The sequence below is a fragment of the Chiroxiphia lanceolata genome, chromosome 6 (assembly GCF_009829145.1).
Source record: "Chiroxiphia lanceolata isolate bChiLan1 chromosome 6, bChiLan1.pri, whole genome shotgun sequence".
Classification (NCBI taxonomy): domain Eukaryota; kingdom Metazoa; phylum Chordata; class Aves; order Passeriformes; family Pipridae; genus Chiroxiphia; species Chiroxiphia lanceolata.
Window position 1 is genome coordinate 29,650,057 of NC_045642.1, and position 27,876 is coordinate 29,677,932.

A 27,876-nucleotide genomic window follows, 5' to 3' on the forward strand; every position below is an offset into this window, starting at 1 on the left:
GCCGCAGCGGAACCAGCGTTGCCGAGGCGGAGCAGCCGCTGTGGCGGCGGAGCCGCGCCCCGCCGGAAGCGGCAGGGCCGGGCCGGAGGCGGGAGGGCGGTGCCGGGGCCAGCGGGGCGGGAGAAGCTGGGGGGGGAATGGAGAAGCTGCGGAGGCTGTGGAGGGGCCGTACCATGACCTTCGGGGTGCCCCTGCTGGTGAGCGCCGCGGGGGAGCGGGGGGGGGGGGGACGACAGCGTGGGCCGGCACAGCGCGGGGAGGGCGCTGCTGGTCGTGGGCGGACGGCGGCAGGTGGAGTTCTGCGGTCAAGGAGGAGGGGGACGCGTGTGGCCGGTGTGCCCCGAGAGGGGATGAGCCGTGTGCCCGCTCTGCCCGGAGGTCTTCAGAGCTCAGGGACAGACTTTTAAAATATACCCCTGAAGATATTCCTAGCTGGAAGATGAGGCGAGTGCATTTTGGTGTTGGTTTGTTTTTGTTACGGTTTTTTTTTGTTTTTTTTTTTGTTTCTTTTTTTTATTTACAACAACACATATTTTTTTTCTTACTTGCTTTAGCTTTTCAATGGGTTTTGAACTGCAGAGGCACTGTTGGTCTGATAATTTGTACATCTAAATAAATGGAAAGAATTGGAGTGAAATGAGTTGATGGGTTATAGTTACAGTTGTGCTCGAAGTGGTGAGGCATAACTTTTTAGAGCAGTCGAAGTTAGAAAAAAATACTGTCAAAGGAATAAAACAGAATTATAAGACTCTCTTATACACATTACCTCTGTAATTAGTGCACATTAGGTTGCCCTTTCCTGTCCGAAGTACCTGTGTTCATTAGAGGAAAAGTGAAGCCATTCACATCTGCTTATAGATAAAAACTCAGGGAGGAAGACAAAAGCATCACCAAGGCCAGCATGGTTTCTGTTTATGCATGTCTCATTTTCTAAATATACAATTGGTTTGCAAAAATTAAGCACATTTCAAGGTGGATAAAGAATAAGACAAAGGATAATTCCAAAACTCTTATAATGCTCCTAGAGAAATTAATGGCATCTTCCTCAAATATTCAGCAGCGTGCCTTAGAAAAATGGAGTGGTCCAGAGAAGGACAGTGACACTTGATAGAGTTAAAAAAGTTCAAGGCCGTTTATTTTAAAGGGATTTTACACAGGTTCTAGAGTAAGGACTTTCAGTGGAAATTATTAATGCAGTTGAATATGCTAAAGTATCTTTTCTCACAATATCGATGAAGGCATTTGTAAGAAATGGAAACAGCTAAACCAAACAGAACAACAAAGTAGTTGTTGTTCTGTGAATCATAGGCATTAGCAATTCCCCTCCCTATTATTGCATACAACTTCTTCCTATAACACCTTTGTTAAAGTGACCAAGCATGGTGTTAAAGCTGTTTAGATATCCTGTTGCATGAATGTAAACCTAAAAGACTGGAGATGTTGAAGATGAACTCTAAAGACTAGAGGAGAGCAAACTAAAAGATAAAGCAGACATTCCACCTTTAAGGAATGCTTGAAGGAACTGACTTAATTTATTTTAGAAAAGTTTGAGTAATTCTTACATATTGAGAGTGGTGATTGGTTTTCATAATTTGGGAAATCATCAGATGTTAGGAAAATATTATTCTTTGTTAAGGAAGAGCACTCGTGATACGTGCATCTGGTTTTTAAGAAAAGGCTAAACAACCATCTGGCTGCAGTTCTACTTTAGTGCTGGAGCCAGGACTTCAGCCTCCCAGGCCAGGGTAGGCCTATGTTTGTCCTTTTGGCCATCTTAGTGTTTTTGCATGGTTTGCCATAGATCATAGCAGAAATTTTTAAGACTGGTTTCTTTGACTTTGTACTGCCTAATTTCATTCCATTCCTGTTACCACAGAGCTCTCTCCTCTAGACACAATATTACATAGAAGAATATTCTATTATATTTCTTCCCAGGATTTCATGTCTCCTTGCCTTAAAATTATTCTCCCTTGTGAATACTTCAGAATGTTTCTGTATTGCTGCCCAAAAGCTTCCCAGGGAGGAAGAAGAAGGAAAATTCATGCAATTCTTGTCAGTTCCCCAGCTGTCTACTGAATTCTGAAGGCATTTCTGAAACTGAACAGAATTGTGCTAAAAGATCAATTACAGCAAAAAAGACAGTGAATCTAGGCACAGAATCAAAAGGAGCATGCCTTTGCAGCCCTTTAAATCCTGCTGAATTTGTTAATAATACTGAAACCAAAAGTTTCTGTTAGATTCTTGCATTCTGTACATAATTTTTTTTTCACTAGACAGGTACAGTACTATTCTTCAGTACTGCTGGACTTTTCATAAGTACCATATTTACTTTTTTTGATGGAAAAAATAATCAAATGGCTTTCATATCTTGCCTTTTTACACTGCATATTTGAACGAAGAATCCTTGTACCAGTTTTTCTGAAAGCTTCAAGGTTAAAGAGATCCTATTCATTGACAGATGAGTGTCTCAATACACAACACCCGAAATATATCTTTAAAATATTTTTACTTTTTAGTGTAAATATCTTGATAGTTTTTTCTGTGGTTTTTTTTCGGCTTGGGGCTGTTAGAATATTTCAGTGAAGAAGGAATTTTCTTGGCTGATCTTTAAACCTCATACTGACAGCAGCTTACAGAGTAAGATGTGTAAATCACAGTTTTCAGTCATACTTTCTCAGTAGCTAAGAATGTTTCTTTGTGAGCAGCAGCAAGACTCTAGGGGGTAGGACTTAAGCCTTTGGGAAACCTTGATTTGTGAATTTTCCTTTAACTCTGTAAACTTTGTAGATAAAATATCGCTGTGTGGCACAAAACAGTAAAACAGTAAAAATGCAGGAGAGAGTGATGTAACCTGGTATGGAATATCTTAACAGCTTAAATACTACCAACTGAGTAGTCCCAAAGCATTTCTGAAGGTGGTAACATCTCTGTAGATTTTAGGAGGAACTCCAGTGACCTTAAAGATGTATCTAAAATTTGCTGTTATGATGATGGAGGACCGTGCCACCTCTGTGGTAACTTAAACATCCTTGTCACCTATATTTTCATCGCTGTTTACCATCATGATAATGGGAACTCTTTCCTTGTTACATGAAGCTTAACTTAGAAGTCTTCAGCATGGTTCTATTACAGAAGAACTTCAGTCTCTGCTGCTTTAGATTCCACAACCAGCTCTACCTGACGAAAAGGATATGTCTGTCAATGTCATGTTGCTGCGGTGCTGCTTCTGTAGGATCCTGAGAGAGCATGGCTCGTTGGTCTTGCAGCTAGTAGATCGAGTGTCAGACCTTTCTCGTGAGACACCGAACATGTAAGGTTACTTCTCCAGTGCAGTTAGAACATTTGAAGGTTGTTGAAAGTTATTTTTTCTGACAAGTATAAATGGTGGTTCTATATAATTGAGGAAACATGTTAGGATTTCAAAATTGTAAAGCAGTAACAAATGTAAAACACATATTAAAAAAACCATTATTTCGTATGCTGGTGCCACTTTCCAAAACTTACCTTTGTGGTTCTGCCTCTGTCTGATTCCAGGCAAGGAGTTTTCAAATTCTTTAAGTTCATTTGGTGATTTTTATTGCAGACTGAAGATAAGTGTATTGCGCTGTGTATGTAGTAAGGCACATTTTCAGATTGGCACTATGTTGCAACGTTCTCCGTATCTATAACTGTACGTTTTGACCTCTTTTCATATTTCTGTTTAAGTTCCCCCCCCCCCCATCCTGTAATGACTACTTTTACAAGTACTTTGCTTCTCCTTCTGGATCTTGTCTTTGGTGTTTTACATGGTGTGCCTGGTGTTGCCAAAGGAGAAGATAGGAGTAGCTTGGAACAGTGAAAGATTTTTCTATGAATAAATAAATACGTTTCTAAAATCTACTTCTATCAGTGTTGATGAACACAGACTGTGCTACAATGCTATCTACTTTGCTGCCTGGAACAGTGCAAGTTTACTTTGATAAACACTTGGTCAAGAGACACCAATAATGCATGTCATGTACAGGACAAGAAAAAAGGTCAGACTTGAGCGAGTCCCTAACAATTCTGCAGCAATGTGGTCAGTGCTTCTAGGCACCAGTAGAGAAGGTCAGTGACATCTCAGGCTCTTGTTAATGAGCCAGTTATTTTGACAAAACAAAACACCTCTTGCAGATATCAGAAAATGAAATTACATGTCTGTGGATTGGTTTTGTTCACTGGTGAAGTCAGGGTCATCTGGGAGCAAGGACCGATGCCCAGAAATGTTCTGCAAATATTCTGAAATGATACTGTGTTGTGCTGTGAGTCACTGAAAGTGAAAGTTTTACAGGGTTAATGGGATATTTTTATCATTCAAATAGCTAAGTTTTCAAAGATTTCTTTAAATACAACATTCCTGGTTAATTTCATAAAAAACTGCTGAATTCTGAGTCCTGGGGTATGCTGAATATAAGGCACACTTTTCCTCACAGATTGTGGAGGATCTGCCTGTAAAAAGATGATATGAACACTGAGAAATATGGAAGTAATCATCTTTGAGATCTATTGTTGCTATTGGTGTCTATGAGTAAAAACTTATTACATTATCTTCTGATATTATTTGACGAAGGATTACTGCAATCAGCATTTTTCACTTTTAGATATTGCCAGTTTTATTGTTAACATCTTTCACATTATTGCCTTGAACAATTCATAATACTGAATTGCAGGACTTTTATTAATATTTATTACTTCATGTAACTTTACAATAAAATTTTACATGCACAGAACAGTTGTGATTTAAATGTTAATGCACTTCTGAGAGATGAATAGAAGTGAACATTTACCCATGAGAAGACAATTCTGATTTCTAATATTTCTAGATAAATTGTGATTGCCTGTAAAAGTCTCAAGTATTACATTTGCAGCCTAGAAAAGCAATAAATACAAAACTGTTTTTAGAATTTTAAAGCGGTTGCCCCCAATCAGTGAATAACATAGTGTTGCCTTTATGCTTCAGTGACTCATATTGTAAATATTGGGTCTGTAAGCCTATGATGAGATGCATCTTCAACTTCTACTGTGCTTCTGCTTTGCGTCTCCTGTTCATCAGTGTGTGTTTGAATCCACAGTGTGGAGCTGTTTGAGACAAAACCACCCCCTGGAACTGTTGTGCTGGTGTGGAAGCCAGTGTTAAAGCTGAATGGGCTTCTGTGGACTGCAGTTTGTGCAGTCTGAATTAGTTGACTTCCATCTTTCAGTTGACTGTAATCTCTTAGAACTTCTGAGCTCACCTTTTGAATCAACATGTTAAACTTTTCATTCTTAATCTTTGAGAACTGTTTTCCAGATATACGTGACAAACAAATAGGCACTCTTTAGTACTTGAGATTTCCCCTCTGTTTCATTTTAAAACATAGAGTGTATTTGCATTGTTTAATGCTGTTAGAATGAACCAGTCTGGCAGTTGGGGGAACCGAGGTTCTCTTTTGATTGTCAGAACAGAAACAGAAGTACAGACATGCCTGTTTAAAACTGTGTGTTTTTAGTCCTGCTCTAAGTCTCCAACATCTTCAACGGTGTTGATGGTAAAAATGTAAGATTAAATGTTCTGTAGAGTAAAAATTAATCTTCATTCCCTGTCCAGGATTGTCAGTAGGGAAATATTACTAGTTGTGCTTCTTTATGTTCTTTAATGCTGGTTTCAGTTTATTGCTGTTTTGAGCTGGGCCTAACACATCACAGGAGCACCACCTTGCCACGAGATGTAAACAGTTTCTCACTGTACTTCATTATCTTGGCTAGATTTGAACCTGTGAGTACTGGGAATGATAATTTCAATAGGGAATTGAAATTTTGGCCTTTAGAAGCTTATGGAGAAAATGAAGGTGATGTTTAGAAACTGCAGCTTGACCACTAGGGCAAACTTGGTTTCAAGCAGCTGCAGAGTGAAATTCCCTTGTCTTACCAGCCCCAGGAAAGTGTGTAATGCAAATTGACAGTGCAGTGGCTGAAAATGGCCTTTTCCACTCATTCATGTTGAGGAACTTACAGGTTTCTCTCTCTTCTGCATTGTTCTTAGATTGGTTTCTATTACATACATTTTCTGTGTTTTAAAACCTGTTATGAATCAGATATTCTAATAAACAAAGGTTTTGTTTTCTCCTAAGACAGTGGATAGTAACATTGAAAGGTTATGGACAGTTTTTTTGGTTTTGTACTCTGGCCTGTAGCCACTCAAATTGCAATCTTTAAGATCGTTGCTTTGAACATGGTCTTACATGGAGCCAATTAACCTGATACCTTGGGCCAAGTTTAATATTCTGCACATGTTCTACATGCTGTGAAAACTACACTCTTCTGCTTTATCAGTCAGTTACCATTGGCTCCAGTTTATACCAGCTCCTGTCCCAGGTTGCCAGCATGGGTATCCATTTACTGGCATATTTCATCCTTTTTTGAAAGTAATGCAGTTCTACCTTTCTACAATTTGTGAATTCTAATACACGCATTAAGTCAGAGCATTTGCTTACTTGATGTGCTTTTGAACGAAGTAACTACTAATGGATGCATAGTTTTGGTTTCTGTTTTACCCCAAAGGAGGCCTCCGACGTGAACTAAAAATGAATTCAGTTTTTTGCAGACAAGACGTAAAGGTAGACCCACTTCTGCTTCCATGGAGAGTGCAGAGAGGATTTAGTAAGTTTCTGAGAATTTGCACTGTTTCTCTCTCTTTGCAGTCTCAGCGTTTGAGCCAAGTGCAGGAATGGCTGTAAGAAATAAACTCTAGAGAGTTAGAGCTGGCAGAGGGGGGCGCTTCAGGTTAAGATGACTTGCCTGGGTCTTTTCTGGGACTGGCAATTTGCCCTTCTACTTTATTTAGGGAACAGAAAAGAGACTTCAGTCTTCTAGACTGCCAGATTGCCATCTTTCACCAGTCTTGCACTGCACTTATGACAGTTCTTTAAAAAGGAAGCCCCAAAACTCTCTTTGCTGTTATCACTGCAAAGATAATGAAAATAATTTATGACTGCTCTAGTTTTGAAGCTCCTGATGAATAGCTGGAGAGTTTTGCAGCAGCGGTCTTGAAGAAGAGGGTAGAAAATTACTGTGGTCCTTCTCCAGTGATATGTATCATAACATTTTCTACTTCTTCGTGATCTGTGTTGTCAGCACTAAACATTGTCATTTGGTTAATTTAGGGATTTATGACTTTGTAATAATCTGGCTTTCACAATTGGTATTGTAGTAGGAATAGTTTTCTCTAACAGCAGGGATGCCTATAATGTGCCAAATTGCTGGTGTTGCCGAAGAAATAGTTTCTTGTTATTAACCCAGTGAAGTGAAGTTGGCTGCTTTAGATTATGCAGGAAACTGAAAAAGTAGGGATGTATTGTAAGTCCTAAATTCTGCTGTTATGAGCCCTCAGTGACCATCCATTGTAGTTGGTGACAAATACAAGTATTTCCCATTCTAAGATGTGGTTCAAGGGGTCAGTCTGATGCCATCCATAACTGATTGCATAACATCCCAATGGAGAAGTGAACAAATAGAATTTTAAAAGAATGTTATTAAAGATAATTTTATGTCATTTTTTTACATAAAATGTTTATTGAGGTTGCTGAGTGTATGTGACAGATGGTGCTCTTATGTCACATCCTATCTTTCATTTTGTTTTGGAACATACAAGTCTTCCATGCATGCATAATTGCATTACAACATTGTGGGGTTTTTTCTGTGTACTCACTGAAACAAAAAGGATTAATCCAATGTGGGATCTTTACTGGGGGGTTGTGCTAGCAGTACTCTTAAGCTATTTGCTTTGGTGTTAAGTGCTGGCTAACTAGTATGGTTTATGATTTTTGCCTTCCTAAATTAAACTTCAGGTGTAAAGGAAAAAGTGAGAAGTTATTATCATTTCTTCAGTCTGCTGAAAGCATTCAAGTAACTAGACAGATGATGTTCACTATATAATGTTTTATTCTCTGCATTGTGAAGCACATAAAATGAATAGTTCCTTCACAATAAAGGAATGCAGGTATATATGAACTTTCCAGCTAGAGTATCCTTCAGATGCCAATGCCTTAATATTTTATGATGTACATTAAGTATCTGTATGAATCTAAAATTGTAATGAAGAAAAATATATATTAGTTTTCATTATATGTGGCATTTTTCCTTTTCAGTTAACTGGAGAGTGAACTTGAGTCTGACTTCATTAGGATGTTGCCAACCTAACTGTTTTATTTATATGGTGTCCTGAATAGCTTCTCCTGTCTCTTTATACCTGGACTAGTGGATGGAACATGCTGGACTTTGCTGTTGCCCTTGGCTTACATTGAACAAATTTGTCCAGTGTTGTGCTTTTTTACCTGAAGAGTGTTTTGCAAGGAATATAGAGGTTATCTCTGTTTTGCAGGTTGGAAAACTGGAAACGTATGTAAGACATACCGAATATGCAAAGCCAACAAGCTGATAATGTTGCTGGAAATTTTAACTTGAGTCTTATCCCACTTGTGATTATTTTGAGTGGAGACTCTTGCAGCATTATTGTTACTTGTCTATAAATACAGTTAACTGAAATAAAGATACTGAGGACATCTTCCATCGTAATACAACAAAAGAGAAAGGACACCAAGACTAGTATTTCTACTCAATGTATTGTCAATCACTGAGTCCTTTGCTACCTTTGAAGGCATTATTATTGCATAAATTCATTTATACCTTCTTTTATTGGCTTTTGAACACAGTTTTCAGAAATGTAATTGAATAGCTGTCCATTGCTGCTCTGGCTTGTGTAGATGAATGTGATTCATGCTGTGATTCAGGGCTGTCAGCTGACTATATTGACATGCTATTGGTTGATTAAGTGCTAAATATGGCTGATTCTTGTCTGGTTTTGCAATGAAGTCAGACATCATGTTTGGTTCTTCAGAGCATTGGTCAAGTAAACTTGCAAACATTTATATTTTTTGTATGAATTCTGTGCTTCGGAAAATTATTTAATCTTAATAACCTTCCAGCAGTATAGTGTGTAATATTTCAGCATCATTTGTACTTTCTAACAGCATCGATGTGCTTTGTCTCAGCTTAACTGATGTTTCATTGTAAGATTCATCAACCATTGCAGTGTTGGAAAGGTAAGAGCAACTATACTGGTGCTGCCTGATATGTGAAATGTGCCAGCTTGCTAGGCTAGTTACACTGCTTATGCTGTATGAAGAGCAATGTACATCAGAAACCAAGTGGGTTTTTTCCCCTTAGTATAAAGGTGGTGTGAGTGAAACTACAGTGTCAGGTCCCAGCCTGTCTACAGGAACTGAGACGTGTGTGTATCAACTTTATCATGTATAGCTGTAAATGTAAGATGCATTGTGTAATGGATGGTTGCTGTCATATAAGTGATGGGATGTGATGAGACAAAAGGAGTAGTACGTGACTTACTTCATGCAAAAACCCTCTACTTGATTTCCCTTGGTTGCAGTGTCCATTACATAGTTTTAAATGATCAAAACTAAAGAATATAATATTTCTTTTTTAGCTTGCAGCATGTCTTTGTAAGCCATAGGATACCTTTTCATTATGTTAAATAATAGTTGGGTTATGAGGAACAGGCCACTTGTTCATATTGCATCTCATAATGGTATATACGCCATACAAGTTTATTGTTGGGGAAATTAATTTTTAATCGATGTTACAAGTAATTGCTACTTTCTGCATGGTTTAACAATTGAACCATTTCTAGTGCAGTTGCTTTTGCCCTGCCATAGACTCTCTTTGACAACATACTCATATACAAAAAGGCAGTAAGTTGTGGTTTGTAACAGCCATAAACTTGTCTGTAGCATTTCTGATTTCTCTTTATTAGGGCTGAAAGTCTGTTAACTCATTGGCTGTTAATATAATACTTGTTAGGAATTAAAGAAGATCAGCTAATGAAAATTTATGCTGAGGTGTCAGCCATGTTAGAATTCAATTATAGTCTGATCTTTAAGACTTTCAGCATCATGTGTTACCGTATCAGCTGACAGATATTCTGATTTGATTCAGTAAATATTGAATAATGTTCAGATTCTTTTTAACCATTTTAACACTTTATTTTCTGCTTCCTTACTTATTCTTTCTTACCAGATACTGGCACGAGGAAGACTTCCCCCCCCCCCCTTGTTTTCTATTGAGTGTTTTCATGATCCAATATTTGCAAGATCATCATTAATTCTTTGAAACAGTTATGACACCAGTATAGTCCCATGCAGTTTTTGGTCATTTATATTTTTAATTGCTGGAAGCTAACTTGCTAGCATATGTTGATTTTCTGATTGGCTTTCTGAAATCAGAGTTCTGTGGCCTTGCAGCTGGGTCTTACAGTCGCAAAATTTTTGTCTCTTTGTTTCTAATTATCAGCTAGATGTTTAGACTTATCAAAAGGGCCATAAAGAGGATCTGGAGCCTTTAACTTCTGGCTATTGGTGAAGGGTGCCTTCTTCTATGAACAGAGTACATTAGTTCCTGGGGACCGCTGTAACTTAGTAGGATCTGAATGTGTGTGGAGAGTGTTCACATGGTTGTGAGTAGTTTTACCTGCTTGATGGGAAATCACACAGTGTGCAACTTTGAGAATGAATAAATGTAGGTGGCTTTTTTTGTTTGTTTGTTTAGTTCTAATTTAAATTGAATGACTGTGACTTTGTGGCCACAGTTACAAAACATGCATTTTGACTACCTGTGCAGCATAATTATAACGGTTCTTGGACACAGGCCATTGCTGCAAACCTAGTATGTAGCAAGAAATCAGCCAGCAGTGTGTAAGTGCAGCAACAGCCTGTAATGAGGGACTGTAAAAGCAATGTGGCATGATAAAAGAGGGTGGTGGTGGCAGGTTTTGATTTTTTTTTTTTTTTTTTAAATTTCACTCAGGTCCTTAGAGCTTCCTCATGCCTCCACCTTCCTTAGATGTGCATCTCTAGCTGTGTAGCCTTTTGGCCTCCTGTGCATCTTCCTTGAACAGAGAACAGCAGACAGTCTGTCAGGTTAGAGCAGTAGCAAGAGGCCCAATTCTTCTGCAAAGTAGCTAGATTGCTAAGCTGATTTTCTTTTTTTTTTTTTTTTTAACAATGCTTGATCTTTGGTTGGTCTGTCCATTTCTAATGGTAAAAATACAGTTTTGTGGTATCACTTTGTCATTAGAAAGAATAATTTAATGATTTCATATGTGGGTATGAAGTCCCTCCCATTTCTCCCTTTATTATCTTTATTCATAAGCTTCACAGGTGTGGAGGGAATTGCAGGACAACTAAGGAAGCAATAATAAAAGGGTAGGTGTGCTGGATATGACTTTTTAGCCTGTGTGATAATATATTATTGAACTTCAGCTACAGTCATGCTCTGTTCAGAAGCTTAATTAGATCTCTCAGCCACAGACATCAGAGTAAGTCAATGTGGCATTGTTACTTCTCTGTAGAGTTTGAAGATTTATGAGAATAAACCCTATGGCAGTGAGGTAAAGGTTCCCTTGCTGCAGTTGTGTCAGGAAACCATATGGAGAGGGGAAGGAAGGAGTAAAAGGAGAGTAAGTCCCTAGAAAGTGTGTGTCATGTAGTAGCTGTCTTTGTATGAAGAAGGAAATCTGTGACATCTAGGCCCAGAGAATGGAAGAAGGCTCCTATACTTATGTTCCAGTATATTATTTTCTTCAGCTCCTGGTGTTTCTGTTGGAATAATCATAGGGTCCCTTGGTAAATCAGTTGGGTCAGTATGCAAAGTGTTCTTTTTCATGATAGTCCTAACATACCTGTATTCATTTTGTTTTCAGCTGTATCTCATTGGAGGATCTTTTGGACTCCGTGAATTTGCTCAAATAAGATACGATGTCCACAAACTACATGGCAAGGTAGTTGAAATGGTTTTATTTACTTTGCATTTCATTTTGCCCACATACTGTTTTCCAGAGAATTGCTAGGACAAGCAAACTTTGTATAGGGGATTTGCCTTTGACTGCTGGGCCCTGGGGTACAGCTGAGGCTCTTAAGCACTGGGCAGAGTAGGTAGAATAAAGGCGCTGACATGATGATGAAAATCCTTTTACTGTCCGTGATAAGGACCAACATAAATAATAGAAACATTTTGTTCCTTTGGTTGCTTATAAGTGGCAGTTCTGAATCCTGAGAAGGAGGTGTAGCACATCTAGAAGGAGGTTATTACAAAGACACTGTATGCAATTTAGACTAAGGAAACTGATATTTTAAAAGGTTTGGTTTTCAAACAGTATTTGGCAGTCAGTATATAATGTTAGATGATTTCTGGGGCTTGGCTTTGTGTTGACTGAGACAAGCAGATACCTTTGACATTGTGCTACATCCTGCTCTTTAAGCTCTGTGAGAGAAACAGGAGCTAGTATTTACCCAGTATGTCAGAATATACTATATAGAAGAAGCCTTTCTTTAAACAAACCTGAAACCTTCTGTCTGAGGAAATAGCGTGTTTATTGGTGCTACTTACACCTCCAAGTGTAACATTAGGTCCAAATCGCGTATGAAATTATCTGAAAGGAGCATATCAGTTTAGCAGAAAGGAATATTGGCTTGCTTTCCATAGCTCGGTAATATGCAAGTCTACCTTTGCAATGCAGAGAGACTTTTTGGTCTTGGTGCTGCTGACTTTCAGGTTGCATGAAGCTTTTTTAAAGATTATATGGCACTTTATATAAAAAAAAATTTTGGAGGACTCTGGACGCTGTGGCTTTCTTCTGTAGCCAAATCTTTGAGATCCTGAGATGTTGAGAGTTTGAAGACTGCCTTGTTTTGTCTTAGACTCTTGTTGTGGGCCATCTAAATTACTTTAATCATTTCTCATTGATCCTCGTGTTGCATACTTTACAAGCTGTGGCCTTTCATGCACCGTGTGGCCCACTCCTGTTAAGTCCTGCGTCTGACATAGCCTATAGACAGGGGAGAGTAATCTTAAAAGTCTTTTCTCCAGAGCTGTCTTCTGGGTAGCTATTTTCTATCAGTCCTAGTCTTTTAGGACTAGTTGGAGCTTTAAGTTTTTCTCCAACCAGATGAGGATCACAACAGGGGCAAGAATTTGCCCATTGTGTTTCTGTCAGTTTTTTGGTCAGATTCATACTCAGTGAATTGCATTTGACTCCATGATCTTTGCAAGCTGGGGAAAAAAACTGTTAATAGTTGTGATTGTTCAGATCTATGAGGCTTTTGTCCCAGCATTTATACTCAAGGGAAACATCTCTGATTTAGTAGTATATGGAAGCTCTCAGTGGAATCTACTTCACCCTGGAAGCTAAAAGAGGACGTCTTGAGTTCTGCTCTAACCAGTATTACTTAAGGCTGCGGCATCTCTCCTGTGTTTTCTTTTTCTTTTCATTGTGATTTTATTTAGGAGTAGATGAAATATAAGTAAAGAACAGTATAATATTGGCTGAGAACTAGCAACACCTCTGGGCTTGTTTGTAAATGGACAAATCAAAGCAGTGTGTTCTGTTAATTTCTGTTTCTATGTCCAAAAAAAGAGTTGAAGCCATTCTAATTCATTAGATAAGACAGCAAAAGAGATTAGAACGTATTTTAACAGAGAAACAAATCTAGTTTAAAATGTACATGAAACTCAGGAAAATAACATTAAGTAATTTGAAAATACTGTTAAAATCCTGATAGTCATAACATCTGGGTTTTTCTGTCACTGGTAAAAATGTTTTTGCATTGGACTAGAATATATTTTTCTAATATAACACACTTTGACTACTGTAAGTGCTTATCAGAACAGGAAGAAGTGGTCAAGTGCTCCTTTTAGGGGGTTGGACAGTTATATGCAAATGGAAATACGCAATAAAATAAGTAGGAATTTCTTTGTTACAGCTGCTCCTTTGGAATAATAAGAATATTTATTAAATAAAGCTTTCCATACAAGGAGCTCAAAAGACTTTCACGGAATTTAGTGAATTAAGGTTCATAGTCCTGCTGCCTAAAAACATAGGATTATTAATTACATTTTACTGCTGAAAAAATTGAGGTTGCAGAAGTTTAAGCAACCCGTCCAGAAGTAGGCTAGGATTCTTTAAGGATGTGCAAACTGCAGTATGTCCCCTTTTGTAAGCATGACTCCTGAACTTGTTTTCTTGCTAATTCAACTGCTAAAAAGACAGAACTTAGACAATCCTTTTGTGGTAAATCTCTCATACATTTCAGATGCTAAACTATGATCCTTTCCCTTCAAAAGTATTTGTCCTTTTTCCCTCTAACTTCTCACAGTGCTAAGAGGGAAAACACAGTAGTAAGCCAGTTCTCGGTCAACAGTGATATTTCAAAGGCAGCATTATAGTAGAACTGCTGCTATGTAGTCATGTTTCAGTGACTAAGGGGTTAACTGCCACTTTGTATTCTTGTGGCTTAATGAGTAAAAGCTGCATTTGTAATAATGACTATGTTACTAACGTCAAACTGGCTTTTGAAGAACATTCCCTGATAAAGGAACTAAAATTCATAAGAAAATGGTGGTTTGGACTTCTTAGGGAGTATGGTTTGGTGGTAATGCATTGAGCTGGGGCTAGCATTAGGGTAGGGAGAGGGACAGAGCCTACAGCTGTAGCTGGAGTGGGGCTCGGAAGAGGCTGCAAAAGGAATTATGTCCTCCTGTTCGTTTGGGCTATATCTTGGACTGTGTCACAGCCCATGTATAGGATAGAGAGACAGAGCCTAGAGCTGCAGTTGAAGAGGGGCTATTAGCATCTAAAGACCAGATATTTCATTCATTTTGTATAACATCTTTGGATATCAAGCCTTGGATGTGCCCATCCCTTGCAAAAGCAAAAAACCATTGTGTACACTTCTGCCTTCTCAGAATACCGGGATCAGTCCTGTTCCCTCAGCACACTGAATGTCCTGCATTGAAAGGAAACGTGCGCTAAGGCTCTTCCTGATGTAATACCTCTTTATGCTGGTCAAAATTCTCCTGAAACTAATCAAGGATTTCTCCATTATTCGTTGTTGCCAATATGTCCATTAATGGAGAAATCATTAGGTTAGGTAATTGTTCCTTTTCTGGGAAGAATTTATGCAGATCAAAATTGGTTACAGAAAACCAGATATGCTTACGGGAAAATCATGTGGAATTAACAGAGTAGAAATTAGGAGGTTTGTATAGGCATTGTTCCAAATGCCTTTATTCTCAAATGGAAAACTGGGCCCTTTCTTTGTCTTACTTTCTGTTGAGTATGTAATTGAAGATGCTTATTTAAGTTTTTTTTACAGAAAATGTGACTTCTATTAAATATACGGAAAATGTCACTTTTATTAAATATACAAAAAATATTTTTTCAACTATATAATCATAGATTATTTTTATTTACTGTGTGCCTATTGTTGCCATTCAAGGTGTAGTAGACACTTGCTGATTCGGATTTAGTTTTGGATATAAGAATCTTGGAATGTGTGGTATGGTTTGTACTGTTGGCTGTTAGCTACTGTAGAAAGTTGAAGGGAAGCAACATATAAACTATCTGGGAAAATCTAGGCTTTCCCCCCATCAGCAAACCTTTTAGAGTAAGAGAGTTTTTAAGCTCCAGAATGACTCTTTTGAAGAAGTACTATTGCGAGGTAGGTTCTCAGACTGTTGGGATGGGATAGGACTGAGTTCCTCCTCAGTGCAGCAGAAGCACTTCTAGGAAAGCTGGAATCCCTATGCCGTTTTGTTAGGAAAAAAACTGTCAGTTAGCCTTTGAAGTCTGCAAATATTTCCTGCTGTGTATTACATATGACAGTGTTACATACTGACCTCTTCAATGTTTACAAACTATGTAGATCCTGTTCACTTTTCCTTTGTCCTATATAAAGCGAGTGTACCCCAAAAGTAGAATGCTAAGAAAATAATAATACTGGTTTCTGTCTTACTGAGGCAGAAAATAGAGGTAGTAAAGAGTCAAAATGATAGAATATTAATCTTTTCTATTCCGTCAGTTTTACTCTTGATTCAGTTGTTGTACCTTAAAATGTGTATGGCTGTTGTGTGGCATTCCGAGAGTTAAAATCCAGATGAAAATGAAAATACCTGACCTGTTCTTTCACCATCCTCTATGAGCAATAGAACTGCAAACCCAGAAAGAGTATTAAAGGAGTGACGATGGTTGTTGGAAGCAGACTCATAAGGAGTGTCGAGCCTGCTTTATGCAGACCGAATAGATTGCCTTTAAAAATTCTTTAAAGGGAATGGCAAGGTTTTGAGCTCCTTAGCTCATGTTTTTGACCAATTGACTGGCATGTAATTACCCATGAGACGTTGCTTGTAGACACCTGGAGACTGTTAGTGTTGCCATTGTAAATTCTGATTTGTTGCATTTAATTGGTGTCTTGAGGTCCTAACTCATGAAATTATATAACCGTGGGTATCTCAGCTTTCATTTTATAATCCTAGACCTTGGAATTGGGAAGAAGAGCGCATATGGTGTGTAGAGGATTATTCTGGAAACCTTTTTGTCCTTTGAAAGAATGAAGAGTGGAAGAGAAAAGAAGGCTAAACTTATGACACTGACTTTTACTGATTTACAGCAGTTCTTATAATTGGGCTTGATAGTGATTTAAGTGCATTGACTGTCTGGTTGGTTATACTTATTATTACAGTTTTAGAATATTGTTGGTTGGTCCCTACTGTTCTTTAACATCATGTCTTGAAGCTCATGAATGGGTGTCAGGAGACCCACAGCAGTATGTGATTTAAATAACACCCACTGATCTCATTGGAAATTTTATTTCCATCTTGTTTAGGTTCTTGCATTTGTTGCCTCCTCTACCACAGAGCTCCTCTCTGCCTATCTTTCTTAGTCTGTAAAAGGTAGGTAACTAATGCTGTTGTTCTACTTTACATAGGAAATAGGAAACTTAATTAATTCAAATAAAAGAAATTATTTAAATTTATATGGGTATTAAAAAAAAATGTCCTCAGCTGAGATCCATTAATTTAAGTATTCTGGGTCAGGGTGAAATAGCAAGGAAGAAATAGGGGCAGAAAACTGACCTTTATGTTAAGGGAGAACGTATCTGACATTTGTCTCAGAAAGGTCTAGGAAATCAGTCCAGCATTTTCTCATTGTTTTAAGTGGGTAGCTGAGCAGTAAGTGGTATCCGCCCGTAGGAATGCTTTTGTGTTGCTATCAAAACATTTCTCTGATTTGCACACGCAGCACAGTGTTTCATACAGTTGAGATTATTGGAACTGCAGCAGCAGAGTGCTTAAATGAGGTTCAGCATCCACCCAAAAAGGGAGTACATCTGCGAGTGACTGACCAAGACTATGCCTTGTTGCTGGCTGGCACATTCATGTTGCTGTCCTCATGTAAGCTAGCTCAGGTATGTCTGCAGGAGTTGCACACATGGGCATGTCCTGAAGTATTGCAGCAAAAATTGTCTGTTGGTTACTGCTTCTATTTTACCTGCCTATGAACTCCACCTGGATAGGATTTCTGTGCCCCAGCAGAAGTTTGGTTTGTTTCTTTCGTTCATTCTGTTGTTTGGATTTTTTTTTCAAAAAGGAAGCATTACAGAATCAAATGTAATTTAAAAGGTTAGTGTAGTGTTAATATGGTTTATGAATAATCTGACGAGTTTCTATATGTCCCATCGTTTTTTCCCTTTAAAGAACGTATTTCTTATGAGGTGAATACTTAAAAAAAAATCACTTAAACCTGTGAATATGTTTGTAGCATTTAAAATTACACAAATAATGCGATTTTTTTACCTAGAGTTGTAGAATGTCAGCAGATTGTCCCAATCACTAAACATACTGCAAGCTGCTAGATAAAGCTGGTTTACTGCAAGCTAACTTGTTTATCTTATTGGAGGACCTGCATCTGTGTTAGAAAACAGTATTTTCTCTATTTGCAAAGCTATAAAAGATACTAAGAATTTAGCTGAGATAGGTAGCAGGATGGAAAGATGTGTTTTTCACTTTCTTCCACAAACTGTTCAATTGACTGAAAACTGCTAGGTGTTTTTATTACAGTTTTTAGGGGATAAGCATCCAGGCTTGAAATCATATTACACCTTGGTGTTCCCAAAGATCGTTAAGTCTGACCAGAATTTGACTGACTTCATCATTTCAAGGAGTAATCTGTATAGCCAAGTCATTGGGATTGGACTGGACTGGCAAGGTCCACAGTGATGTAGTTAGTTCTAATGACGACTAATGGACTTAACACTGCTGCTGTGAGCCCAGGTTGTTCCATGCACTCAGTTATTTTCTGTGTTCTGCGTACTTTCTGCTTTATTGTATTCCAAATAGATTTAGATGGATTTAGACTCATCCTCTAGACTTCATGTTGTGCCAACGCCCCCTACCAATGCTATGGTCAATTTAAATTAACACTGTTAAAACTCAAAAGACTTTAAATGGGTTATTTGTATGATTAAAGCTAGGGAAGTGAAATTTCAGTATCTGCTCAGCTAAATCTAAATGTATATTTGTGGTGCTGTCCACTAAGTCAGTGTTTTGTCTTGCTCATTTTTCCATTATCTTAAATGCCTAGTTTGAGATAGCTATTCAGGTAGTCCATTAAGGTGGTTTGAGAGGAAATGCCCCCATAATAGGCTTCATTCAATTTTAAGAGATGCTTGTGAAACATGTTGTTCTCTTTTGATGGATTGAAAAGTAGAGAGATTGAGCTCAACATTTTATTATTATCCCATTGCAGTGAGATGATTACCTTCCTTACTGCATGATTATACTTAACTTGACCATTGAATGACAGGTGGGATAAACCTCTACTTAACTTCAAGGTACAGATGAGTTAGGTTTTTGGATATATATATCTTGAAGTGGGATTCATTTTCTTAAGGAATGCCCATCTACAGCTGACTGTAGGAAGTGCCTAAATAGAGAATTTATGCTTCAAGTCAAAAGTTCAGATGGATAAAATTAGGTGAGATGAAGCCTGCTCTAAATATTCTTTCCCTGGAGCTTCATTGGCAAACTAGCAGATGGCTTGAAGGTAGAGGAACTCTTATTTAATCTGTTGTTTGTGCCTGAGGTATTATTGTATTCTGGAGAACCTGATTTCATAGGGGTTTGTATTAAAAAAACCCTGCTTGATTTGAGTGTGAACATATTCAGAATATCTTTAGTTGCTGTCTGGTGGAGTATTTTGGACTGGAAAGGTATCCTTTCTAAACCTGTCAGCCAAAGGAATGTGGAATCTTTTTCATGTCTGTCATTGGACTTGGCAGAATAATTAAGTCTTCTCACCTAGCATTTTAGCATCTATTTATTTATAAATGCATCTTCATGTGTTTAATTGGTTTCAGTAAGCTAATTACACAAGTGCAGTGTGGCAAGGAATTCATGTTGATGATTATTGTTTTCTTTTTTTTATTTTCCTTAAGCAGGTCAGGTTGGCCTGAGTCTCAAGTTTAATGACAAACTTTGGCTAATTTCCTTGTCTAAGTAGATGTAGTTGATTTTCAAAGACTAAATTAATTAATGAGCTTGGCCCTAGGTCTTCCAAAAATTAAGAAAATAATACACCGAAATGTTTGATGCTTAAGAGAATGTAAGAGGCATACATTTATGATTGCTTATAGGAGAAAAAAAAAGGATCTTTGTCAGTCAATTGTCTTTAAGTCATGAAGTATGTTTTACTAAATTAAAGAACACCTTGCTTTCAAGCATGGCCTGCTTAGTGGTGAGTTTTAAAATTGTATGTTCAATGAGGCAGCTTGGCTCCTGATTGATGGCTAGGGTACCCTTTGTTTCTTTTGGCATGGGGGATTTGTAACTTGTTACATCTTTTGACCATGGTTCAGAACTATCCCAGGTAGTAATTTCAGTCCTGCAATGTGCCACAGAAATGAAAGGGTAGCAAGAGCTTTTCATACTCTGTATTGTGGTGGTACCAGATGTTCAGATGTCAGTTTTCTTTCTTGCTTCAGTTCAATCCAGAGGGATTGTATGGAAATGAGCTCTTTATCCATGCTACTCTTGAAGATTTTGAGGTTCAGCTGCTAGTGTCTGGTTCATGTTTTTGCATTGATTTTTGGCAAAAACTAATCTGTTTTACTTGAGCTCAGATGACTTCTCCACTTTGTCTGTGAAGAGCTGCTTACTGAATTTGCTATGATACCAGACAGATGTGTATGTTTTTCTTTTCCAGACATTCTTTCAGTTTAGCATACCATTTTTATGTAAAATGCGAATACATAGTCAGTCTGGGATTCAGTAAGATTTTTGTTGTCCCGTTCTGAGGCTGACACTGTGGACTTTTGGCTTGTATACTTTTGGTTTACAGTGATTGATCCACCTAGATCCACTGTTTATTGTCACCACAGACAGCTTAAAGCACTCTAGGATAACCTGGAGTTCAGGAATTGCCATATGTGCCCTTTCATACCATCTCGTATCAAGTTGAAAAAAAATGAGACCAAGGCCATGTAGCCTGTTCTGATGAAATCAGGAGACCCGTCAATGGCAAAAGACCTCTGGTAACAACCTGAAACAGGTTTGGGCTCTCAGAGTCACAATATGGTTGTTAAAAGTTGGGACAGTCTCATGAAATCAGGATGCGATGATGTTATTAATAGAGATTATGTTGGTAATATGTATGTTCACTGTTGAGGGATTAAAGCTGTACTGGTTTTTAACTTTACAATATCTGGTTTTTAAATGAATCTTGAGTTTCAATCTTGCAATATTGTGCCAGCATAATTTTTGGCAATAAATATGAACGTGTATTGTTAGTGATACTAATTTTGGCCAGAGATCATAAGTAACAATATTCAGGGTTTCCATGTGTAAGTGTTAAACTGAATCCCTGTGAAGCTTTTTTAATAAGTTTGGGTTTTCCATGAAGAAAAGCCCTTACATATCAGTTTCCATGTATGCAGTGGTTACAACCACTGTAGAAATCACAGTACCATCCATGCTGGGATGTTGTTATCTCCTGTGTAAGGATGCATTAATAAACATAATCAAAAATGTCATGTCTCTGAGAGGCAGAGAGATTTTGTGCCTTTTATAGAGATTGGAAAAATTGACTTAAATTGACCTTAATATCTGACTAGATCCAAGTTTTCATTCTTAAAACTTTTGTTCTGCAGCTACCTGGATGTATATTGCTTTTGGACTGAAAGTCCTTTTTGTACCTAAAATTCTTCATTTGGCCAAGCTCTCAAGTACCATAGTGTTCATGGTGCTGCATAGCTTGGCATCTGTTAAATATATGAAAATCTTTTAGTCCATGTGAAATAGGTGTTCCTCAATTTGTGTTAGCTGAGATGTATGTGCTACCAAGTGAACTGCTGAGTACAACTTGTAAGGCTTCATATAAACTGGCTGTAGGAGTAGGGATGCTGCTTCCTGTGACCTGCTGGTTCAGCCAGAGGGCAGGTACCCAGGATGTGGATGATTAACTTTACAGACACATCTCCTTTCTTTGAGAAAAAGCAATAACCATAAATTTGTAAATTGCCTGGAGCTGCAGGCATTATCAACTTTCCTTTTTAAAACTCATCTCTGTAAGGAATAGTTAAGAAATCAAAAGAATGAGGGAGTGATTGTGACTTAGTGGTTAGATTACATATATGAAGTAGAGGAAATCTGGTTTTTAATTTCTGTGCCATTTGGAATTTCCTTATTTTTATCAAATAAGTATTCGATATTAAACATATTGAAACTGGGCCCTCTTTTTTCGGGACATTATTTTTTCTCTGAAATGAGAGACTTGTTCTTTAAAACAAACAAGCAAAACTTGGTCCATCTCACTCTGAGATGGCTAAAGACTGTGAATCCTAAATGGCGGATATACATTGTCGAGAATTTCCAAGCATCAAGCAGCCACATTAGAGCTACCACCTGACTATGTTGCCCAGCATCTGTAAATTGCAGGCAAATGGCCAAATTTGTCCTTTTTTTTTGTTTATTTTTGTTTTTCCAGGACAGAATTTGGAGGGGGATAGTAGGAGTGCAGGGAGGAAATAGGGCTGTGTCTGGAGAAACCTGAACATCTGGCAGCTTTACCTCAGATTACTGAGCTTTTTTGTGATGAAATACAAAATACAGTTAAGAGTTCCTTGGTTTAAACAGAAGCCATTTTCCCATTTTTTAATTCTTGATGGTGTTTCTGTTGTCAAGACTAGATTCAGATGAAGAGAAGGTTATTAACTGGAGAATCTCATTCTGATGCCATTGCAAGTGGAACTAATTTCAGTACATAAAATGTTGACAGCTTTCAGATATTTACATTTTATATACTACCACGATTTCTGTTTGGTTTATTTAAATCCTGTCACATTGCCACAATTAATTACTGGTATTTTTGCCTTACAATAGAAGTGATTACAAGTGTGTATAACTTAACTTCAAGCAGCTTTTAGCCAAAACATAATTTAATATCCAGCTGTTTTTCCCAACACCTCCCTCAAACACCAGAAAACATTTAGCTTTCCAGATTCATCTTTTGAAGCCAGTAGCCGTGGTGTCAGCAGATTGAAGCGCAAACAGAAGTCCTGGGGTCCCAGTCCCCAGATCAGTGGCAAAATATCTTTCAGAAGAAAGTAGTGCATGATGTACAAGTGTGTTGCAAATTCTAGTAATTTAAAATACAAGTAATTTGGAATATTAAAAGCTTTCTGTAAGTGCAAAGTATCAGAATAGCCTTTTTCTTCTTACTATAAAACTTCACTAGATGTCAGTGTGGAAAGTATTTTTACTTAAATGCATTATGCAATATAGAATGAGAAGTGTTAATTCATTTAACAAATGCAGATTTAGGGTGACACTAGGATTTGGTAGTAATTTATTTGTAGAGCACCGAAAACAATTTTCATAAATTCACACTGAATTCTAAAAATTGTTTCTGTGCAAAAAGACATTAAAAAGTCAAAATCTGTTTCAGTATTCAATAAATTTCTGATGTATGTGCTGTAAATCAAAATAAAATTTTAAAACATAAATTATTTTTAGGGTTAAAACCATCAGACTTTTTGGTATTGTTTTATATTCTTAATTTTTTTCAGTGAGAAAAAATGTTAATGTTTATTTTCTTGCTTTTGGGTTGTGGAAACTGAGGTTGTTTGTATGAAGGTAGCAAATATATTTTCACATGGCTCAAGACAGGGCTTAGGCATTAACTTACATACTTAGAGAAGAAAAAAAAGCATATCTATTTGTACATATTTAACTTCAATTAAGAAAAGTATTCCTAATCTGTAAGTGTGCTTGTGCATTCTTGTAACTGTATTATGTGTTTATATTACATTTAAAGAATCAGACTATTCTATGCCTATATGAGAAAATTGATTGTTTTAGGGGTTTTTTGAGCAGTTTTTTGGTGTATTTTATTGGATCATCATTGCTTTTATTGAAGGTTTAGTCTCCTATGAGACAGTTAGACTTTTCCCTTTAAATGAATTCCTTTTGTTTCTGAACTGATACGCCAAACGAAAGATATTGGTTTAGGTACTCTGTGTGCCTTTGGTTTCACTATATTATTAAAGTGGGGTTGTGGCCAGGAATAGTTTACAGATGAGCCTAATTAAACAGTCAGTGAGCATCTGAACATAGGTATTTCTGCTGTAGTACAGAACAAAAGAGGACACCCTCTCCAATGCTATTCTGTCTGCTAGTACAGCAGTGAAAAGATTAGGATGAGAGGAACACAGACTGCTTGTATGCTGGCTTCAACTGCCAATTCACGATTTCTCTCTTGAAGTTACTTGCTTTGAACAGACATTTAAGTGACCTTTCTGTTTTTCAGAGTTCACACAAAGAGGTTGATTCTGTGCAAAACTACGACATGACTAAGAGAGCCATAAGGAAAAACTTAAGCTATGCTTGCACTAATTTTCCAGGTTTAACTTGCACAGTGGGTACATAGTCATTAAAAAGCAATCTTTGAAAAATATGATTAAAAAGATGCAACTCTGCTCGATTGGCATTCAGAAGTTGAATTTTGGATTATTTCAATGTATTAAGTATCTTCTTTTTAGAGGCCAAAAGGTGTTTGGGTTTTTTTTTCCCCCCTAAATACTGGCATCACAAATTCACACCTTTTTTTTTTTTTTTAGTACAAAAAAGAACATTTTTTTGTGCTGAATTTTACTGTGAAATTAAATCCATGCTAGCATACTGAGAACCAAGGTTTACGGAACTAATTTATGTTTTATAAATCAAATAAATAAAGATGTACGTGAAAATCAAGCTGGATGTGAAAGCATACAAAAATTGAGTACTTTCTTCTTAAAACTGAAAAATCTAGAATCTTTGTTAGTTTTTATGACCTTATATATGAGAAATCTAGATATGCTTAAATGCTTGCTAAAGTATGGGATGGTTAGGTCTTCATATTAGCCTTTAACTTAATTGCATTTCCAATGGTATTATCACATGAAAAAGGATGATCCAGAGTTTGGGATTGTATGTCTTTTTTTGATCAATCTGGAAGCAAGTAGAAGATTTGGATTTTGAGAGATCACTGGTGCACTGTGTACTGTAACTCTGGAAACTGCTGCTGTAACAACATTTTATATTGCTCCTTTGGAAACGTCTCCATCGATTTCTGTCAGAGGCTGGATGAGATTTTTTTTTTAACTGTCTGTGTTCTGTGCAGATCATAGGAAAGAGTCAAAGGACACAAAGCTAGGGTTTACATCTAGTCTCAGCTGTCTCCCCACTCTTCATAAGCATTCCTGTCCAGGCGATATCCTTGGATCCTGTCCTATGCAGTACAGAATCAACAGAGTCATAGAATTGTTGGAAGGGACGTTAAAGATCGTTCTGTTCCAACCCCCGGCCATGGGCGGGAGCAGTTTCCATTAGACCAGGTTGCTAAAAGTCCTATGCAACCCGGCTTTGAACACTTATGGGAATGGGGCATCCACAACTTCTCTAGGAAGCCTGTTCCAGTGCCTCACCACCCTCACAGGGAAGAAAATAGCCTTATGTGTTGTTTGTGTATGAAATATTTTAAGCAATGTAGTTAAAGGATTGTTGTGACTGAAGTTGCACAAAAATGGTATGTTTTGCCTTGCCCTTCTCTGTTACCTAAGACTGTATGCCAGAGAGTTTGGCATAAGTACAGTCTTCACTGTACATTACAACCTTTACAAGCTTTGTTCCTTTAATTTCTTGAGTAGAATGGCACTCAGCTTGGCTGTAGTTTACACTGGAGTAGAATGGCACTCAGCTTGGCTGTAGTTTACACTGCATTTCCTGAGTCCTGGGATTTATCCTCTCCTGTCTACAGCTTCTCACTCTGCTCATAAACCAGAACTTAGAATATTTATGACACAGACTTTTGTAGCAATTTATGGGAGTCTTCTCGAGGAAGATTAAAGTTGACTGATTTTCCATTTTGAGGAGTTAGGCATATGATAAATGTTTTTAAATAAGATACTCTAGTGGGAGAGCTAGAACTGGTGATTCTGGTTTACTCTAAAAAATGGGTGGGGAGAACAAATTGAAGAATTTCATATAAACAGTCATTTTGTGGACTCTTTATTGTGAATACTGCAGGAAAATTGTGTCCTGTGTATTTATGCTGGTGGGAGCAGATGAAAAAATAAAAAAGCTTAATTCACATTCATTAAATTCAGGCCATCATCTTCTCCCATTTCCAAAGTAAAAGCTGAAATCATTCTCAGTGGGATGTTATTTTGTGGAGGATAGGGTAGGAACAGAAACTCATGTTTTAGTAAAAATAACAAACTGATTTTAGAGTAGAAACATCTTCTACCACTTTCTGGAAATGCTTGCTAGAGGGAAAGTTCTGTAAGACTTTGGCATACAAATATTTGGTCAGTTGGTCAGTACATGCCAGTCTCTGGACACAAGTATACACTGTACTGCACAGACTTATGTGAGAGGAGACTGTTAAAAGCACAGTCCTCTCCTCATGATGTGGTTGTCTCCTGACTGTTTCCTTGTGTAGTAACTGAAGCCATAATTTTAGAAGATGTAATATTTTCAAGACTTGGTTTGCTCTAAAGCCCATGGCTACAAATAGTACATGGACAAATAAATAATAATGGCTACAGCATAGAAAGACTGCTTGTGAAAGTGGACTGTTTAAGTCACGAATCGAGGCATACGTGTACTGCGGACAACTGGTATGTTACCCTGAAAATCAGAATGTGAATCAACTTGCTCCTCCTCTGAATGCTGAACAGGAGTGACACTGCTAATCTGCTTTGTATTCCTGTGTTTCATAGAATCATAGAATAGTTTGAGGTGGAAGGGACTTTTAAAGGTCATCTAGACCAACCCCTTGCAATGAGCAGGGACATCTTCAACTAGATCAGGTTGCTCAGCGCTCTGTCCAACCTGACTTTGAATGTCTCCAGGTATGAGACATCCACCACCTCTCTGGGCAACCTGTGCCAGTGTCTCACCTTCCTCATTGTAAAAGACTTCTTTCTTATACTTTGTCTAAATCTACCCTCTTTTAGTTTAAAACCATTAGCCCTTGTCCTATTGCTACAGGCATTGCTAAAAGGTTTGTCCCTATCTTTCTTATAAGACCCCTTTAAGTACTGAAAGGCCAGAATAAGGTTTCCCCGGAGCCTTCTCTTCTCCAGGATGAACAACCCCAGTGCTCTCAGCCCATCCCCATAAGGAGAGGTATTCTATCCTAAAATTCAAAAGGGATGGTGATGGTGTTCTTTGTGCTCCCTTGCAGAAGAGCTATCCTTTCCTTATCATGGAGGTAAAGTTAGTGACATTTACAAATTTCAGTCACCGTCTGACTATATTATTTACTTCTGAGCCAAAAGGAACTGTGGTCACTGAGGATCAATACAACATTGTTAGCTGGAAAATTTTTCTTAGTAGCAGGACATTTAGATTTATAACCAGAAATACTCGTGTCACAGACAAAAAAATTCCCTTTTTTGAAATGAGTGTACAGTTTCTCACAGTGCACTGCAGGAGTACCTGATTTGGTAGGGGCTGCAAGCAACAGGTACTCCTGCTTTGCTATGTAATGATGCCCTTTGTCTGCACCCCAAGGTGCACTGTTTCTTCCACCTAGAAATTCTGTCTAGGTTCTAATTGAAAAACTGAAATGTCAACCTTAAAATGAGAAGTGGCAGCCACATTTTAGAAGGTTTTTAGGTAGTTACAGCCTCAAGTAGCTGCCTACAAAGATTTCTAAGAATATATCTGTGCTTAACATCTATTACTTTTAGCCATCTAAGAATTTTTTTTTTGAGTCTGTTTCTTTGGGAACCTTTTGAAGTTAAGTAAGGGTAGGTTTGAAGGAACAGTGGGAGTGTGAAATGGGCCAAAATTCTAATTTGAAAACTGTGTTCTTAAACCCTCTTTGGGATTTTTCTGTATTGCACTTGCCCTTGCCCTTTCAGTTGATGGAATATGAAATAAGCCTGTATAATGCAAGTTACTCTGAGTGTTTCATTCATTTTTGCTGCAACTGCTACAAAGGGAAAAACCCCAAACCTTCACCTCAGAAAAAAAAGAAGTAAAGCCTTGAAAAATTGTATTTACAGTATTGGTTTCAAAGCCTTGCAGACAACATCTCACAAAATACTTGCATCAAGTATTTCAGTAGTCTTTCAGTAAGAATTTAGTATGAAGTTATACTGTAATTATAGATGCACACATCTTTGAATTCCATATTTAGAGACAAAGTTTGAATTTAAATGCATCTTTAAGGAGCATCTGAGATTTTGCCGAACAAGGTGGAGTCCTCTAGTGTAAAGGGATATTGTTTTCTGTTCCCTCCTGTCTCTTAAATAATGGTGCAGAGGACACTGTCAGGCTATTATAGCATTTGGGCTTTGTCTGCTGCCCTCATCATATTTACTAGTACAGATTTGTATCCATAATTCAGCTGATGATTCATTTGCCAGTACATAGGTGAATACTTCTAGCTCATTTGGCAGTATGTGTGTTGGCATAGGAGTCATCATG

At 37.7% G+C, this 27,876-nt stretch overlaps 1 protein-coding gene across 1 annotated transcript in view; it reads left to right on the plus strand.

Annotated features, from left to right (window-relative positions):
* The first annotated feature begins 94 nt into the window (after positions 1–94).
* The window catches only part of LOC116787871 (cytochrome c oxidase assembly protein COX16 homolog, mitochondrial), a 47,039-nt gene continuing 19,257 nt past the window's right edge, over positions 95–27,876 (plus strand). The window contains exons 1-2 of the mRNA XM_032689902.1: positions 95–197; positions 11,771–11,848. Of these exons, the coding sequence (XP_032545793.1) occupies positions 138–197; positions 11,771–11,848 (138 nt within the window). The 5' untranslated portion in view covers positions 95–137. The remainder of the gene's footprint in view (positions 198–11,770; positions 11,849–27,876) is intronic.